Source organism: Theropithecus gelada, chromosome 5 (genome assembly GCF_003255815.1).
Source record: "Theropithecus gelada isolate Dixy chromosome 5, Tgel_1.0, whole genome shotgun sequence".
NCBI classification, from domain to species: Eukaryota; Metazoa; Chordata; class Mammalia; order Primates; family Cercopithecidae; genus Theropithecus; species Theropithecus gelada.
The window spans coordinates 165526376-165545177 of NC_037672.1; the positions used below are offsets into that span (position 1 = coordinate 165526376).

Sequence of the window (18802 nt, forward strand, 5' to 3'; positions counted from 1 at the left end):
AAGAAGCTTAACCAACTTTGAAAGATTTTTGAAGCAATACAAGTTCCTTCCTTCCTTCCTTCCTTCCTTCCTTCCTTCCTTCCTTCCTTCCTTCCTTCCTTCCTTCCTTCCTTTCTCTTTCTCTCTCTCTCTCTTTCTTTCTTCTTTCTCTCTCTTTCTCTCTCTTTCTTTCTTTCTCTCTTTCTCTCTCTCTCTCTCTCTTTCTTTCCCAGGCTGGAGTGCAGTGGTGCGATCTCGACTCACTGCAAGCTCCGCCTCCAGGGTTCACACCATTCTCTTGCCTCAGCCTCCTGAGTAGCTGGGACTACAGGCATGCACCACCATGCCCAGCTAAGTTTTGTATTTTTAGTAGAGATGAGGTTTCACCATCCTGGCCAGGCTGGTCTTGCTTGAACTCTAGACCTTGTGATCTGCCCGCCTCGGTCTCCCAAAGTGCTGGGATTACAGGCGTGAGCCACCACACCCCACACAGTACAGGTTTCTATGTGATGGAAAAACTTAAGCTTATTAATTAAAATATATTCATTGTATTTCCTTATGTCTACAATTGGATTTTCTTCTCTGTTAGCCCCTGCTACTAGTCTCATGAACTAAGAAACCTGGCTTAACTGATATCTATGCTTCCAACCTGTTCCTGCATTGTAGTCTAAGTGAAAAACAAAAAGGCCCTTGATGAATGAATGATTGATGAATGAATGAATGAGCATGACTACATATTCTAATCCTTTTACATTTTATTTCCAATTAGTACAAGGTTATTTTCATGTTTATGGTCTTGAAATCTGACAGCCAGTCCCAACTGGTTTATTCTTATATTAGCAACTTAATTCTTTTGAAGGGGCACTTACCATGCCCGCTAATTTTGCAAGGTTTGGCTCTCCAGCTTCCCTCAGCTCCTTGTTTGTGTGGCAATTACATAGCTATTTAACAGCTGCACTAGGAATTAAAGAGGAGGAATCAGTAAGCTTTGTTAAAACATGTATCTATCCATAGATACATGTTTTGAGGAAAGATGAAAGCCAAAAGCATTAAGGAAAATGAAATTTTGGAGACTCCCTGGTTTTTATTGTTTGTGTTCTTCTTTTTAATTGCTATAGATAAATGAGAGTTGCCTATATCTAAAAATATAATGACAACTACTTCACAAGGTACTTGTGAAAATAAAATAAAGTCATATTTGCATATAATATGCATTCAATAAATATTCTCTTTCCCTTAATTTGAATTTCTATAAGTCCTCAAGAATTATCATTGTTCCCAAATATTGTATTATCTTTTCATCCTAATTATGAGATCATAATTACATGTTTTTAATGATTTTATGGCAGAAAATAAAAAATATGATTGAAGTTGAAATTTTTCAGAAGTTCAGAATGGGAATGTAGATAATAAGATTTTAATTTTTTGATATGCTACCCAGATACTATTCACTAGATACAAGGCTTCCAGGTATTCAAAATGGAATGAATAAATGTCCGAGGGGATCGTCAAGTCAAATTTTACTTGAGTGGATTTTCTCTTAGCCACATTCCACCCACACTCCTCTCTCAGTCAAACCCCTCTACGCTCTTGGCCCATAGCAATTAAACAGGGCTTTCAGGATCTGGAGGAAAACGAGAATGTATCCCCTAGAAAGAGATCAGATTGAGGATGGCAAATGTGTTTCATTTCAGCCTTCCACTTCAGTTGCTTTGTAGCCTTAAACAGCTATGCTGAGGATTCTCAGACATTCCATTTCACTAGCAAAGAACGTTCTGATGAGTGAGTGACGTGTGCCACAGGAAGAAGGGGGATAGTGTCCTTGCCTGTGCCATGCATTTACCAAACCTATACTTTCTCCTATTTTGTATGTTTCACAGTTTAGCTTGTCACCCTAGTATCTCTTTCCCTAAATGACATCAGCAACAAGAATTTAATGTGAGAAAAATTTCAGGAGGTCAAAATTTAACCAACAGATCTCCCATTTAGCTCTTTAGAGAATAGTAAATGTTTTGAGTTCTTTGCCAGGAAGCTGGAATTATGACCTTTGAGAAACTGAACTAAACAAACATGACTGTAGCACACCCATCTCGTCCAATGTGTGGTGCCAAAACTTCAAAACTCTAAGATTCTCTTAGACAAGAAGGTGATTTGTCTTTAATCAGCTACATAAAGAGTGGATGAGGCAGATTTCCTTTTCTGATATATGCACTAACTAGATTATTTTGAGTTTAAGTGCATGCTTTTTAAATGCATTGCAGTTTGAGTTGGTGAAAGTCTATAAGCCTCTCTCCATATATATTTTAAAGCAGAAACTGTAGCCAATATTAAACTATTTGTTCAGTCCTTTTTTCATCTTTTATCTTCTTTGATAAGCTCAATGGCAGTGTGCCCTGTTTGAAAATGTAGGTTTGACTGCTATTCAGATATGGTGAGGTAAACAGATTAGATGACTGTCATTGGAAAGGTGCTAAATAGTTTGTTATTCATAGTTCCCAAGAGGAGGGGGCGTGCCGCACCACAGGGGACTGCAGGGGATGCGCCAGGGTCAGTCAGAAGGCTAAGGAGCACGAGGGAAATTTGGACAGGAGCCTTTGCCCAGGAATCCACAGGAAAGGGATAGGTGAGGCAAGGTAAGCAGGGTTAGAACTGCCGTTTTGAGTAATTTCGGTGGGTTCTCAAGCGTAGGGGCTGTTTCTGGTTGTCTGGTATCTGACCCCGGGTTGATGTGGGGAGGGAAGTTGTGGCCCTGAGTATGAGAGCCCAATAGAGGGGGTGCTGAATATGTGGGCTCTGGATTGGTTAGTTTGCATATGGAGGGCACGCTCCCAGGAGGCCCTTTAACACGTCTAGGAACTGGCTAACCCTGGGAGGGGCAGTCCCTGCAGGGTCAGCCATGTCCCAGATGCAAAATTGAATGCATGGAAAATTATGTTCTTTTTGTATGTTTCTCTCTGTACTCAAAAATAATTAACCTTATTCGTTTGACAGTTGATCATTTGTCCCTTTCTGATATCATCTGTATTGTTTCCTCGTGCCATTATTTGATATCAAGTGCATTTATGACAATTCCCCCAACTAGAAACCAACTACTTCTTGATTGTTTTAAAAAAATGCAATTTTTAAGTTTTAAAATTGATCTATAGAGTATTGCACATAGTTGGTGCTTTAAAGTATTTATTATCAGCCCCACATTACTTTAGAACATGCATCCGATGAAATAGCAAATAGTGAAGAAATCTGTGCTCCAATAGATTTGTAAAATGCTGCATACATATTACATCTCACTCCTTGATGTTCACAATTCACATTTCCTTATTTAAGGCCCTGGGAAGTCCTACAGAAAAGAACTTTGTTGAACATTGTCCCAATCCAGCCATTTACTAAACTTATTTGACCATGAAACTTTTTCTCACTGGGTACCTGCTAACAACCCAGGAATATGTTGCAGAATGCTTTTCTATCCTGTTTCTTCCATGGAATTTGTACTTTTAAAAAAAATAAAGACTGATTATAAACTGAGTGATAATGATAAGTTTAAGACTAAAGAAAATAATCAGCAAGTGCAATAAAGTGCTTGAAATACACCTTAATACTGGCAGAAAAGTTAAGACAATGAATGCGCTTTCTGCCTCAGTCAAACTCATCTATTTAGTCAAGTGAAATGGTTCATTATGTAATAAAACTCTTCAACAACTGCATATGGCAAAATGGTTGCTGCTTGTAAACCACTAGGCTGACCTGTTTTTGCTTTTTAAATATGCATGCTTTTTGTTCTCCAGCTCAGTGAATAAAATTGAAACAGCATCTCAGATGGTAACACATAGAAGAAATAATGCAGAGAAAAGAATAAATTTGCCCAGTAAGGTATAAGTAAAATAATTAGCATGAGCCATGCATATTGCTTTCAGGGAAAGCAACTGACAGCCAGGGAAAGTCAGTTGTTGACGTAAGTGCCTGTCAAGTCACCAGTTTTATGTTGTTAAAATGTGGTAAGTTAGGGTGTGACCCAAGGGGAGGAGAAAAAAAAAAACTGCAAATATTTGGATGGCAGGCTCTCCCTAAAAACAAAATGGGCAGCATAGTTTCTGGCCAATATTTAGATGAATGTGTTTGATCTATGATTGGAATCATTTGCTCAATGGAACTAGCCATGGCAGAGCAAAGAGGCTCAACTGTGGCTTTAGGAAAGTCATTTAGCCTTCCAGTTCAGGTTCCTCATCTGTATGAGGAGATAAAATGTCAAGGTTTTTTTGTTAAATGGAAGACTGTATTTTTAATGATTGTGTTAAAAAGTATTTCACGAAATAATGTAGAAAATTCTTTGATGAAGGGTGCAAGTAAGTTAATGGCTTAGCTTACTTGAAATATACTAGGATACAATCATGTTTCTGAGATCACAGGCCCACATTGGACCTTTAAATGTATTGATGGATTTGGCACCTTGTCTTTATCACAACCATGGTACTTAACTTTCCATGTTAGACTGAAATTAGCTTTTGATGGGCCTTTCCATCCTATTGGAATGTAAGTTTTTCCATGGTAGAGGCCTGGTCCTTTTTTTTTTTTTTTTTTTTTTTGAGACAGAGTCTCACTCTGTCACCCAGGTTAGAGTGCAGTGGCACGATCTCAGCTCACTGCCAGCTCCACCTCCCGGGTTCACGCCATTCTTCTGCCTCAGCCTCCTGAGCAGCTGGGACTACAGGCGCCCGCCACTATGCCCGGCTAGTTTTTTGTATTTTTAGTAGAGGCGGGTTTCACCGTGTTAGCCAGGATGGTCTCGATCTCTTGACCTTGTGATCCGCCCGCCTTGGCCTCCCAAAGTGCTGGGATTACAGGTGTGAGCCACCGCGCCCAGCCCCTGGTCTTATATTAACTTACTCTCTAGGTTCTAGCACAATGTTTGGCATATGAATGTATTAAGCATGCCTTTTAATTTTCAGTATCTCTGCTGCTTTGGCATGCAAGGGACCAGAGATACAATATACATTTTTAAAAAATGGTTGCTATGTTAAACAAGTGACCTAGCTGGAGAGCCAAGACTCTGTGAGGCGGGTCATTCTGGTCCAGAACTTATCAGACCAACACTTCTTAAAGTGCACATGATCACCTAGGGGACTGAACTGATTCAGTAGATTTGGGGTGAGGGTCAAGATACTGCATTTCTAACAAGTTCCCAGGTGATGCTGATGCTGCTGGCTGCAGGACCACACTTTAAGGAGCAAAAAGCAGGAGTGGGGAACCTTTTTGTATAAAGATCCAGATACTAAATAATTGGGGCTTTGAAGGTCATATAGTATGTTGCAACTACTACTTGACTCTGTCACTATAATGCAAAAGCAGACATAGACAATATGTAAATGAATGAGCATGGTTATGTTCCCCCCACCACCAAAAAAAAAAAAAAAACCACCTTATTTAAGGACTCTGAAATGTGAACTTTATGTCACAAAATATTCTTCTTTTTTTGATTTTTTTCAAACCTTTAAAAGTATAAAAACCATTCATAGCTCAAGGGCCATATAAAAACAGGCAGTAGGCTTGCAGGCTGTAAGTTTGCTGAGTTAGAGGATAAGATACTAGTCACTCACGTAGTTGGCAAAGGTTTCCCTATGGAGTACATCTAACCAAAAGAAACGAATCCTTCTCCCTATTGAACCTCTGTTGCATTTTTTTAATGCTTCATTTTCCCCCAATAGGTGGTTTATATCTTTTTCATGGAAGGTAGAAACACTCGAATTCACAGTACAGACAGACAAACTCAACTAGTTTAGAGTTTAGCAGACATTATTTTTTGTTACCTGTAGTAGGTAATGCAGTTCCTCACACATAGAAGAAGCTCCGTTAGTGTATATTCAGTTTATTTTAATCTGTTGAAGAAGACTTTAGCTTCGTCTTAAGGAAGAGTAGTTCCTAGATGGGATTAATGAAGAAGGTAAGGAGATGATTCCAAGGAGAAGAAAATGTGGGCACAGAAAAATAGGCAGGTAATATTTGAGGGCTATGTAAGGAGCAGTAAGTCCATGCAAATATTCGACAGAAACAGGGGATTAGTATAAGAAAACGATAGGGCCAAGTTATATGAAAGCCCACAATGACAGATCTGAAGTTTAGGGAATGATTTATGTAGGGAAAAACTTCAAGAGCATTAATCTGATGACAGAATATAGAAAGAATTTATAGTCTGCTGGTGATGGAGAGACCAATTAAAACACTAAAGCCACAGTTAATACTGATGGGTGAGGATCTGGACTAGGGCTTTGGAAAGATAACAGAAAAAAAAAGACTGGAGGATGACTCTGGGCTGGAAAGTTCTTCAAGACTTTATGACAACAAAGAAAACCATACAGTGCCCCAGAATCAAGAAATACTGCCTGCCTCAATTGCCCCCAAAATAATATGGTTTGCATTGCATAGAATGCTCAGTTGGCTGATCATTTTATGTTCTTTAATTCCCCAGGTCTTATCTCTTCTTTGGTGAGAATCACATATTTAATGTTGAGTATGATTTCTGGGGTTGATACTCAGAATATTAGCAAACTCATTTGCTTTATTAACTTTATTTTCAAATTAAATTAGACAAAAACCTATATTATCCTACTCTAAACACAGAAAAAAAAAAGTCTTCCATGTCCTATTTCACAAAAGGATGTGAAATCCAAGTAATTTTATAGGAAACTAGACTTAGAGAAAATCTCTAAGTGCCCATTAAGAGCTAAATGGACAATATTTTCCCAGAGAATTCAATCCTTTTAGTTGTAAGTGGCAGATTTCTACACATCTCTTTAAAAATAAATCCCATTTGGGTTTTTTTTAGGGCAGCTTTGGGCTTTGTTTTGTTTTGTTTGTATGTTTGTTTCTTGGTAAAATGTAAAGGCAACCAAATGTTACTGAGAATTTGAGGTGCTGGGGGAAGAGGGGAGAGAGAGTGAGAGAACCTGTGTTCAAACAGTCTGGCAGCCTGAAATTTCCCACACGAAGGGCCTGATTGTTTGGGATAGGAAAAGTGCTGATCAGCAAGAATGAATTACAGCACAACTGCTATATCTCTCCACATCTTGGAGGCCAAGGCAGTCTGCTAGAAAGTTTTGTAAATATCAGAAATGTGGAAGGCATTAAATCTATTACTGCTCAGCTGATCAGAAGTCTTAAGGTCAACAAAAATATTGCTGCCTGTGATTTTTTAACATGATGATAAGTATCCTTTCATATATTAAATATTTTGAGCATAATGTTTATATTACTTTTCTATTTTCCTTTAGATAAGACTAATAGATAAAACTGTAATAAATGGAGGAGGTATTTGTTATAAAGCATTTTATAAGACACTGAATTTCTGTTCCTTTTATTTTATAACTGAAACGGTCTTTCTGAGTTTGACAGCGTCACTTGGGTTGATAAAATGTACAAGATGCTTTACAAAGAAAACCTATGGGAATTGTCTAGTCATTAATTTCACAGTCTAAATTGTAGAGTTTCCATTAGTAACACTGACACTGATTTTTTTTAAATCAAACAAACATAGTTTTGCATAGCAACTAGCCTTCACTTCTGCTTTATTGTTTTAAACATCACCATTTCCTTTCTTTCCCTCCTGTCCTTTGACCTCCATTTGGCCTGCAGATGGTTCTGTGAAGGGAAAGAACTGCACAACACTCCTGATATTCAAATCCACTGTGAGGGTGGGGACCTCCATACCCTGATCATAGCAGAGGCCTTTGAGGACGACACAGGTCGCTACACCTGTCTGGCTACGAATCCCAGCGGCTCAGACACAACATCTGCTGAGGTGTTCATTGAAGGTAAGGAGGGGTGCCTGGTAATGGGGGATAAAGGTGTGTCAGTGGTCTAATCACTCCAGTATCTTGGGCGTGCAAATGTGCCTTTCCAATGCAAACAGCACAGTGGTGTTCTAATTCAAACTTCATTTCCCTGAAAACCTTTATAAATTGAACTGTTCCGACATTTAGGCACCCATCAACTATCTCTGATGTCAACATTTGTTCCTTTTAATGTAGAATGTTTCCACTCCATTAACTTGAATTATTTAAAATGTAAGGCATCCAAATTATTTTTGTCTTCCTCTAATAAATGAAGCATAGAAACATAATTGAAATATCATATCAAGCAAAGTTAAGCGATAAATGACTCAGGAAATCATTCATGAGAATTTTAAGTGATTGAATACTTTTAAATGTTCTCATTTTTACTAAATTCTAGAATTTTGCCTCTTTTGTTAAGACCCCATTATTCCTGCTAAATGCACTATAAACTTGCAATCACTAGGTGAGAATATTCAAGAATCAATGTTGTATTAAAGAGGGGTAAACAGAGAATGAGCTATTTCTGTTGTTCTATTCATCTTTGACAGGATTCAATCTCCAGGGAGTTAAAAAACTTGATATCAAAGTATTATATTTTACATTTTTATTGTGTTTTGATCAATACCAATCATTTAGAATAGTTGGAAGTGTTTTAAGCACTGTAGTGTTTATACTGTTCCTAAATCCATAAATTGATGAGTGCTCTGTTAACTGGTTGCTTTCAAAATAATAGTTAAAATATAGAAAGAATATTAAAATCCTTGAGGTCTGTACACTCTTTAAAAACTATTTAATAGCACCAATATCTTCATTATGTAGAGGTGAAGAAGGCAAGATGTGAGCCACCATTTATAGCTCCTTCAAGAACTGACCCACAGCAATTAGCTTTAAAAGTAGGGCCAGGTGAGGTGGCTCATGCCTGTAATCCCAGCACTTTGGGAGCCCGAGGCAGGAGGATTGCTTGAGGCCAGGAGTTTGAGACCAGACTGGGCAACATACTGAGACCCTATTTCCAAAAAAAACAAAAACTAAAACACACACACACACACTTTTTTTAAAGTTAGCCTGGCCTGGTGGCATGTACCTGTACTCCCAGCTACTCAGGAGGCTGAGGAGGTAAGGAGGGAGGATTGCTTGAGTCCATGAGGTTGAGGTTACATTGAGCTATGATGACACCACTGCCCTCCAGCCTGGAAGACAGAGCAAGACCTCATCTCTTAAAAAGGAGAAAAATTTAAAAATAAAAAGTAACTATTACTGATGACTTAAAGTATGTACCTTTACTTGAGTGAAAGGATCCTCCACATTATCTATGTCAGCAAACATCTTGGAGTGCCTCAAGGGACCTTGTCCTGTTAATAAAAACAAACATTCTATATGTAGTAACAACTGATACTTACATGACACTTACAAAATGCACGCGTGCACGCACACACACACACACAATCATTTACACTTTGCCGTAGCCTACGAGATATTATTAGTGTTCCCTTTTTATAACTGAGGCCCAGAGAGGTAGAAGAAACTTGTTCAAAGTCACACAAGAATTTGAATCAAGACAGTCTTGCTCCAGGATCCATATTAACCACTCTATCATACAGATAGGTATTTCAAAGTGCTGCATAAATTAAAAGTGAATGATAAAAAGATATTTAAAATTTCACTAATGAGTTGGCAGTATTATTCAGGGGTAGCAAACTTCTTAAGGCATGTTAGAATACAGTGAAGGGAACTTAAACTTCCATAAAAACCCTGTCTGCTAATGATGATCAGATGTGTCCTCTAACAGGTAGAGCACTTTTAAATGAAATTCTTTATTTGCTTGCAAGATTGCTAGAAATATGGTAAGTTTTGGGTTCTGCTGCTTCCATACTACAAATATTAAATGAAATCACATTAGATTTAAGTAAAAGCCTGTCAATTTAACCAAAATTTATTAAGGCCCTACTAAGTGCTACACAGTGCAGGTATACATGTGGTTAAGAGACAATTCCTGATATCAAGGATTTCTCAATCTAACAGCAGATAGATTTTTTAAAAAAGCCGGGCCCAGTGGCTCACGCCTATAATCCCAGCACTTTGGGAGGCCAAGTAAGAGATCAAGACCAGCCTGGCCAACATGATAAAATCTCGTCTCTACTAAAAATACAAAAATTAGCTGGGCGTGATGGCGGGCACCTGTAGTCCAGCTACCCAGGAGGCTGAGGTACGAGAATCACTTAAACCTGGGAGACAGATGCTGCAGTGAGCCGAGATCATGCCACTGCACTCCAGCCTGGGCAATAGAGTGAGGCTCAGTCTCAAAAACAAACAAACAAAAAAAGGAATGTAAAATGATAAAGTAATATTATAATAAGTGGTATAAGAGAAATCAAAAGCATTTTAAGAACTTATAAAAGTTAAATGCATGATATATAAGATATATATAAAATCATATATATATATGTACTATAAAATGAGATATTTCACTGCCTCTTGAAACCAGCTGCAGAGTCCAACTGGGATAGACTCAAACTCTCACCACACTGATAATTAACTTTAAATGTCGTTCTTCTGTATAAAAGTCTCTGAACTGCCAGTCCTCTTCTGCCAGTCCTTTCAAATCATCTGCATGAGGTACTAAATATAAGAAAAGTATCCCTCTAGTTCTATATGCCACATATGTATCATGTTCAGGACTTCAACAGAGATAGTGGATTTCTTCCAGTGCACAGCTTTCCATGTGACACTGCTGAACTTACTGAGACATCCAACGCCGTTGGGTACCTCTGACTGTAGATAGATTGTAGGTGACTTTAGATAAATTGAAGGGAGGTTAAGGAAGCTGGACATGGCAAGAATGAAGAGTTGTGAAGATTCAGTCTGCTAAGCCTAACATAAAGTGCTTTAGAAAACTGGCTCCTTGGCCTTGTGAAATATGAATAATTTTTTAAAAACAAAAGATTTTAGTGTTTTTATCCCTAAGAACAGTTATGTGAAGTGGGAGAGAACCTCAGATAAATTCTTAGCCTCAACTTATGACTGAAAGTAAGAAATTTTTATATTTTACTTATTCTAGCACTAAATTCGACTCACCCATATTCCTATTGAATTGCTTCCTGAAGCATGTTATTACTACATCAGCTGTCGTTGGCAGCCTATCTATCAGAGGGTAGAAAGGTTTCTTTTTGAAATTAAAATTTCAGCAAAGCCTTCTCTGAAAGTTTAACAACCTACTAATTAAAAGCTGTCTAAATTCCACTGTCTCATGCATCAAGTTTTAGAATGATACAAAAGAGATTACAGCTTAAGAACAGTGGCTAGCATTCATTTAGTGTCACCTAGGAGCCAAGTACTGTTCTTCATTTTTACAGTGATTACCTCATTTCATCCTTACAAAAATCACTCCATTTAATTTTTTTTTAATTGACAAATAATAATTGTACATGGGGTATGTAGTTCTGCTTTGATATGTATTACGTATAGTGATCAGATCAGGGTAATTAGCATATACATCATCTCAACATTTATCATTTCTTTGTGTTGAGACACTCAATATCCTCCTTCTAGCTATTATTTTTGTTTACTATAGTCATCCTGTAGTAGTATGGAACATTAGAACGTATTCCTCTTACACTTTCAGCTGTAATTTTGTATCCTTTAACAGTCTCTTCCTATCCCCTCTTCTCCTTCCCCTTTCTAGCCCCTATTAGCCCCTGTTCTGCTTTTTTACTTCTATGAGATTAACTTTTTTTTTTTTTTGAGATGGAGTCTCGCTCTGTCACTCAGGCTGGAGTGCAGTGGCGCGATCTCGGTTCACTGCAAGCTCTGCCTCCCAGATTCACGCCATTCTCCTGCCTCAGCCTCCCAAGTAGCTGAGGCGCCCGCCTACAGGCGCCCGCCACCACGCCCAGCTAATTTTTTGTATTTTTAGTAGAGACGAGGTTTCACCGTGGTAGCCAGGACGGTCTCGATCTTCTGACCTCATGATCCGCCCGCCTCAGCCTCCCAGTGTGCTGGGATTACAGGCGTGAGCCACCACACCCGGCCAAGATTAACTTTTTTAACAGAAAGTTAAACACTGCATGTTCTCACTCATGTGTGAAAACTAAAAATCAGCCTATTTTATAGTTGAAGACACTGAAGTTTTAAGAGGCTAAGTAATGACCAAGATCACACATATACACACGTGTGCACACACACACATCTGGGAGTCAAGGATTCAAACCTAGGCAGTCTGACTCCTGAATCTGCCCTCTACCCTACAGCATAAAATCCAAATAAACTCATTATCACTAGGGCAGCTACAGTTCCTTGCCTTCATCTGGTAACAGGATTTTGGATCTGAGCACGGCATTTTTCAGGGCATATAATTGAGCACTTTTCGGTCATTCTCAAGAATATAGCGAGTGACTAGTATAAGGGAGGCAGTGGTTCACCCTTGAGACACACAGCAGCGAACAAGCAGGCCTCTGCCCTCACTGCACGAACACTCCAGAAGACGGCCAGAGTAACCCAGTAAACTCATAAGGCATTCCAGCAGCAGCACGTGCTGTGAGAGAAATAAAGGTGGCTGATGGGAAGCGGTGATCAGGAAGGCCACTCCAAAGAGATGACATGTGGTCTCAGAAAGGGGCCTGAGAAGGAGCCAATAGGGAAGGCTGGGGAAAGAGTGCTCCAGACCAAGGGAACAAGTACAGAGGACCTGGTGAGGACAGCCAGATGTGCCCAAGGAGCAGGAGGAAGTCCAGAGTGACTGGAACATCAGATGGAGGAGGTAGCTCAGGGGCTTGGGCCGCAGCCGGGGTACGCGGGACACAGGGCCGAGGCTAAATCAAATTGAAAATCATGGAGGGTTTAAACTGATTCATATTTTCTAACTGACACTTTGGTTTATAATTGGGGATACCAGTGGAAGCCTATTGCCGGTGCCTCAGGAGGATACGGCAGAGATGAGGGGAGTAAGTCAGATTCGAATTGGGTTCAGAGGCAGGTCCAAAAGCCTTGCAGTGGTTCCACGTGGAGGCGAGGGGAGGAAAGGAATCAGGGATGACTCTGTGGTTTCAGCTGTACCGTTTGTGAGGACAATGGTGCCAATCTCTGAAATGAGGAAGACGGGAGAGGAACAGGATTAGGGGACAGAAGGAATTAAGTGCTGTCTTTTGAGCATGCTCTGTGTGTGTGTGTGTGTGTGTGTGTGTGTGTGTGTGTGTGTGTGTGTCTGTGTGTGTGTGTGTTTGGAGATGGAGTCTTGCTCTGTTGCCCAGGCTGGAGCGTAGTGCCGTGATCTCGGCTCACTGCAATCTCCGCCTCGTGGGTTCAAGTGATTCTCTTGCCTCAGCCTCCCGAGTAGCTGGGACTACAGTCACGAGCCACCATGCCTGGCTAATTTTTGTATTTTTAGTAAATATGGGGTTTTGCCATAGTGGCCAGGCTGGTCTCAAATTCCTGACATTGAGTGATCCGCCCACCTCTGCCTCCCAGAGTGCTGGAATTACAGGCATGAGCCAGTGTGTCCAGTCTGAACATGCTGTGTTTGAAATCTCTACTTAGCCACGTGGATGTATCAGGCCGGTAGTTGCAGATATAACCATAGATGTCTAGAGCACAGGATGAGAATGCAGTATTTGGGGAGCATCAGGATATAGATGGCAACTAAAGCTGTAGGACTGGACACCCCTCCAGACAGATCAGCTAGGGAGGAAGAGGGGATGGGGACGAGGAAGGGATCTGAGTCTGAGCCTGGGATACTTCTGCCTGTTGAAAGAGGAGTTGCCAGCAAACAAGATAAGAAGGAAAAGCTCCTAGGGTGCCAGAGAAACCAGGCAAATGGTGTAAGGGAAGGCAAGAGAGTTTCAAGAAGAGGGGACTGCGAGCTGTGTCTGCTGCTTCGGAGAGCTCCAATCCAATGTGGGCCAGGAGGAAACCACTGGGGTCAGCAACAGTGGATGTTGTCAGCGATTTTAGCAAGAGGAGCTTGAGGAATCTGAACAGGGTCAAAGATCAAATGGAACTGGCTGAGAAAAGTTTGTGAAATAGGGAAAGAGAAGCAGCAAATAACAGATATTTGTTGGAGAAATTTTGCTTAACCGCCAACAGAGATAAGGGCTGGTATCTGGAATGGAGCATGGGGTCAAAAAAGATGGTTTTTACAGTGTGTGTGTTTTCAGGTGGGAGATACTAGAATATGTTTATAGGCTGAAGAAAATAGTGGAAGAGGGAAAAATAGATCATGCAGGAGGGAGGAGAATAAGATGGGGAAAGGAAATGGAATCTGTACTAGATGGTGAGAGGGTGCCCTCAAGAACTAGCTGGCAGAGGGAGCTTCTCAAGAATTTCCTATATAAATAGGAAAGATCCATGTAAACATGTAAAATAAATACAGACATCTCAATTTTCCACCACTGCCTCCCCCTGTGATTGTAAAATGAATTATACAGACTGTAAAATGAATAGCTTTATGAGCTCCAAAGAGGGCAGGATGGTGGCCCTGAAATGTGGGATGAAGGAAGCTGGATTAAGCTGGACCTTGTGGATAAAGAGGATTGGGGTCAGGAGGAGAGGAGGGCAGGGCAGCACTAAAAAGGTGGGGAAGGGAACCAGCGTGACGCAGATTGGCAGGTCCTGTTGGACACAGGTTCTCAGTGCTACGAATAATCAGATAAAATGTGTACCCCTTTGAAGTGACATTGTGAAGTGTGCTGTGATGTGAAATGTGGAATTGTTCCTGGTAACCACATAGGGTAAAGCCTTTGGTGCCAGGACCACTGCCATGCCTCTCTAGGCATAGATTCCATTCACTGGGTTTTGAAAACTTTCGGAGAAAAGCTAAACCAGTTTAAGCACAGCTTTGGCCATTCTTCATGTTATCTATTTGAAAATAACTTTTCATGATATTTTATGATGGCTCTATGCTTTGGTTTCTTCATCTGGAGAAAATTAGATTGTTGTAAAGGTTGAATGAGTTAATCCACTGGGGTGGTACCTAGCACACAGCGTAGGCCATTATTATTTATAAATACCGTATTTTTATTTTTAAAAAGCTAAAATGTATGGATAAAAAGAAGATATAAAAGTCATGTCTAGGCCAGGCATGGTGGCTCATGCCTATAATCCCAGCACTTTGGGAGGCTGAGGCAGAAAAATCATTTAGTCCAGGAGTTCAAGACCAGCCAGAGCAATGTAGTGAGACCCCCATCTCTACAAAATTAAAAAAAAAAAAAAATTGCCAGGCATGATGGTGCACACCTGTAGTCCCAGCTACTTGGAAGGCTGAGGTGGGAGGGTCACTTGAGCCCAGCAGGTCAAGGGAGAAGTAGCTGGGATGGCACCGCTGCACTCTAGCCTGGGTGATGAAGTGAGACCCTGTCTCAAAAAAATAAAAAAGCATATCTAATCCCACTGCCTTATGAAAGTCACTCTTAATATTTTTATCTTTCCAATTTTTTTCCTACATGTGAGTACTTAAATTTTGCTGTATCTACTCTTTTGAACTCTGTTGTTTTTTTTTCAATTTAAACTACTCTGTCACAGACATCTTCCCATGTCATTAAATGTTCTTTAAAAGCATTTTAATTCCTTTGTGGTCGTTCATCATTTATAAAGTTATGTGTCACTGACATTGCTTCAGTTATTCTGATCTGTGAATGATTCTTGCTGTGTTGGTAATTATGGCAACTGATTTAAAAGAGAGGAAAAGAAGCAAATAATAGAAATGAGAGAAAGGATGTATTTATTCCTCAAATCTTGAAAGGCAAAATATGCATAAAAGGATAAACTCCATGACTCAGTTCAGTAAAGTCAGTTAGAGATTTAAAACATATCTATATAATATATAAGCATATTATGTTTATTTTATTTTTATATTTTATATATTTTACTTATATATATTAATTATATATATAATATGTATTTTTTAATAGTTGATATCCACCTCTGTGAAGACATCCTGTTTCTTGAAGTTGAAGCTATGTGTTGATTCACATCTAGTTTATTTCTACTCAGAAATATATTTTTTCGAGGAAGATATCAGATAGACAAAAAATAAAAATAATTACAACATAGCGTTTTCATAAGTATGAGGAAATGGACATTTTGATATATTGTAATTTTATACGTATCTCTGGGGAGGTGTAAAAACATGGAAATGATATATCCAATAACATTGGAATGATAAAATTATGGTAAATCCATACACATGAATTTGAAGCAACCATTAGACAATCATGAAGTGCCTATTTACTGACATGTAAAGGCATTTTACAAGAACTAAGTGGGAGAAAAAGCAATAATGGAACAGTATACATAGCATTGTCTGTGTCCACAGAGATAAACTTTGGAAGAACGTATTCCAATAGTTTCTAGGTGGTGGTATTCCAAATGATTTTTTTCCTCTCATTTTTGCTTCCATGTATTTCCTGGGTCTTTTCCCACCAGAAAGTATTACATTGGGTAGCTTTTGTTTGTTTGTTTGTTTGTTTTTGAGACAGAGTCTCCCTATGTTGCCCAGGCTGGAGGGCAATGGCTGGATCTCCGCTCACTGCAACCTCCTCCTCCCGGGTTCACGTGATTCTCCTGTCTCAGCCTCCCTCGTAGCTGGGACTACAGGTGCCTGCCACCACACCTGGCTAATTTTTTTGTATTTTTAGTAGAGATGGGGTTTCACCATGTTAGCCAGGATGGTCTCAATCTCCTAACCTTGTGATCTGCCTGCCTCAGCCTCCCAAAGTGCTGGGATTACAGGCGTGAGCCACCGCACCCGGTCAGCTAAGTTTTTTAAAATGAAAAGGGAGCACCTTTTAAATTCAAGACAGGAGACTCATTTTTGTGACACTTCCACTGGCCAAAGCCCGGAGCATGATCGTCGGCGTGTGATTCCTTCACTCCGTGTGGGAGGCAGAATAGGAAAAGCTAAGGTTTAGGCAGGTCAATGTTAGGTGAACAGATGATAGTAACTACAAGGACTAGAACATGTAACTCTTTCAGATTGGAGCCTACATCCAAAACTGAAAGTGACGGTTAATAAATACGGAGGAAGATTTTTTGTTTGTTTGTTTGTTTGTTTTCCCCTGACCAGCAGGTGCAAAGCAGATGACTGAAGTGGGAACAGAGTGGGAGAGGAGGGAGAATCGCCCTGAGGGGAAGGCAGGGAACTGGCTGGCACAGAGAGGGAGATTTGATCTGCCTCCGTTTGCAAGAACTGCTCTGACACCTGAGACAAAAAGTGACTTTCAGATTTCACAAGGGTTGGACAGGTGTGCAAAAGTTAGCAAATGTGTGCTTATTTCAGGGGGCACCAGCCTTTTTGACCCCTTCTTCCTTTGAAAATCAGCTGGAAAAAAGTAGCAAGAATGGTTTCTAAAGACAGGTCATCAGAAGGAATTTTTTTTTTTTAAATGGTTGAAACATTTTGAATCTGGTGAAAAGTAACTGTTTACTCTCCACAATTTTTGGCTACCTTGAGAGTGTCTGTGATAACTTCCATATGATTTTTGCCACCCCTCCCCTTCTCCTAAATGCTTTTATAATTCCAATAAAATGGTCTCTCTGGTTATCCCCGACCTTCTGATCGCCTTCCCTGGCTTTTCCTCAGGGATTCTCAGCTCCCCGCACCTCCTCACCACAGAGAAAACTTTCTTCTTGCCCGTAACTTGTTTTTGATGGTTTGTTGTTTGCTCCCTTTGTGTCCCTACTCCGCCAGTTAATCCTGAACACTGACTTTTCCCAGTCTCCACTCGCGGTGCCTACACGACCAGGTTCAAACAGGTCAGCCCCAGCGTCCAGGTCCTGCCATTTGCCTCCCGTTACTGCCCCCAGCCTGCTGCTCTTCTCTCCTTCACGATCTGCGCCTCGTCCCCAGACAAGCTTTACCACTTCCCAGTTCTATTTCTTCATGCCAGCAGAAGCCTGGAAGGTGTGTGTGGGCAAGGCATGAAGCTAGGCCCTCTGAGGAACCCCCATGTGCGCACCTCATGAAGGTCACGTGGTGTGAGGGGAAAGTCACAGACCACGAGGCTCAACCACAGGAGTGCCTGTCACCACTGCTTTCTAGTTGTGTGACCTTCTGCCAATTACTTCACCTCTTGGTTCCTTGGTTTCCTTACCTATAAATTGGACATAACTCACTTCTTAGTGAGGTTCATTATGATGATGATTAAATGAGGTAAAATGCCCCACAGACGCCAGGCACACAGGACATACTCAAAAATCGGTAGTTCCCTTCCTAACCCAGCGTCCATCCTCAGGGAACTCAGCGTTTTCTAGCAGGTATGATATTCTAGGTGACATGAGTGCTGCAAACAAGAATGCTGGGAGTTCAGAGAAAGAGCACAGAACAGTGCCCGGGCGGACCGCGGAAGATAGCGTATCAGGAAAAGACGTATAGGAGTTTCCTAGGGAGTGAAAACTATGACTAAGGGACAAGCATGGAAAACAAGCAGGGAGAGAGAGTCCCCACCTTCTCTGGGTCCTGGGGGAGCCTTCCTTGCCACCATCCTTAAAATTGCAACCCCCCCGGGGAAGTCCATCACGGCCCATGCCCCTCCCCTGCTTGATGATTTTCCTGCTTCACTCACCAACGTATCATGTACTTATTTCTCTTCTGTGTCCTCACAAGGGCAGGGGTGTGTGTGTGTGTGTGTGTGTGTGTGTGTGGTGTATGTGGTGGGTGTGGGTATGGTGTAGGGGAGTATGGTGTGCGTGTGTGGTGTGTGTGTGGTGTCTGTAGTGTGAGTGTGGTTGTGGCGTGTGTGTGTGGTGTGGTGTGTATGTGTGGTGAGGTGTGTGCGTGTGGTGTGTATATGTGCATGTGTGTGGCAGGGTGTGCGTGGTGTGTGGGTGTGATGTGTGTGGTGTGGGTATGGTGTGTGTGTGGTGTGGGTGTGTGTAGCATTGGTATGGTATGTGGTGAGTGTGGTTATGTGGTGCATGTGTGTGGTGTGGGTGTGTGGGGTTAGTATGGATGCGGTGTGTTTGCAGTGTGTGTGGTGGGGTGTGTGTGTATGGTGGGCGGTGTGTGTGTG

At 40.8% G+C, this 18802-nt stretch overlaps 1 protein-coding gene across 4 annotated transcripts in view; it reads left to right on the top strand.

Moving 5' to 3' along the window:
• Positions 1-18802, top strand: part of PALLD (palladin, cytoskeletal associated protein) — a 436926-nt gene that overhangs the window by 167568 nt on the left and 250556 nt on the right. For all 4 annotated transcript variants that reach the window (XM_025384605.1, XM_025384606.1, XM_025384604.1 and 1 more), the window contains one exon: positions 7603-7781. In XM_025384605.1, the coding sequence (XP_025240390.1) occupies positions 7603-7781 (179 nt within the window). The remainder of the gene's footprint in view (positions 1-7602; positions 7782-18802) is intronic.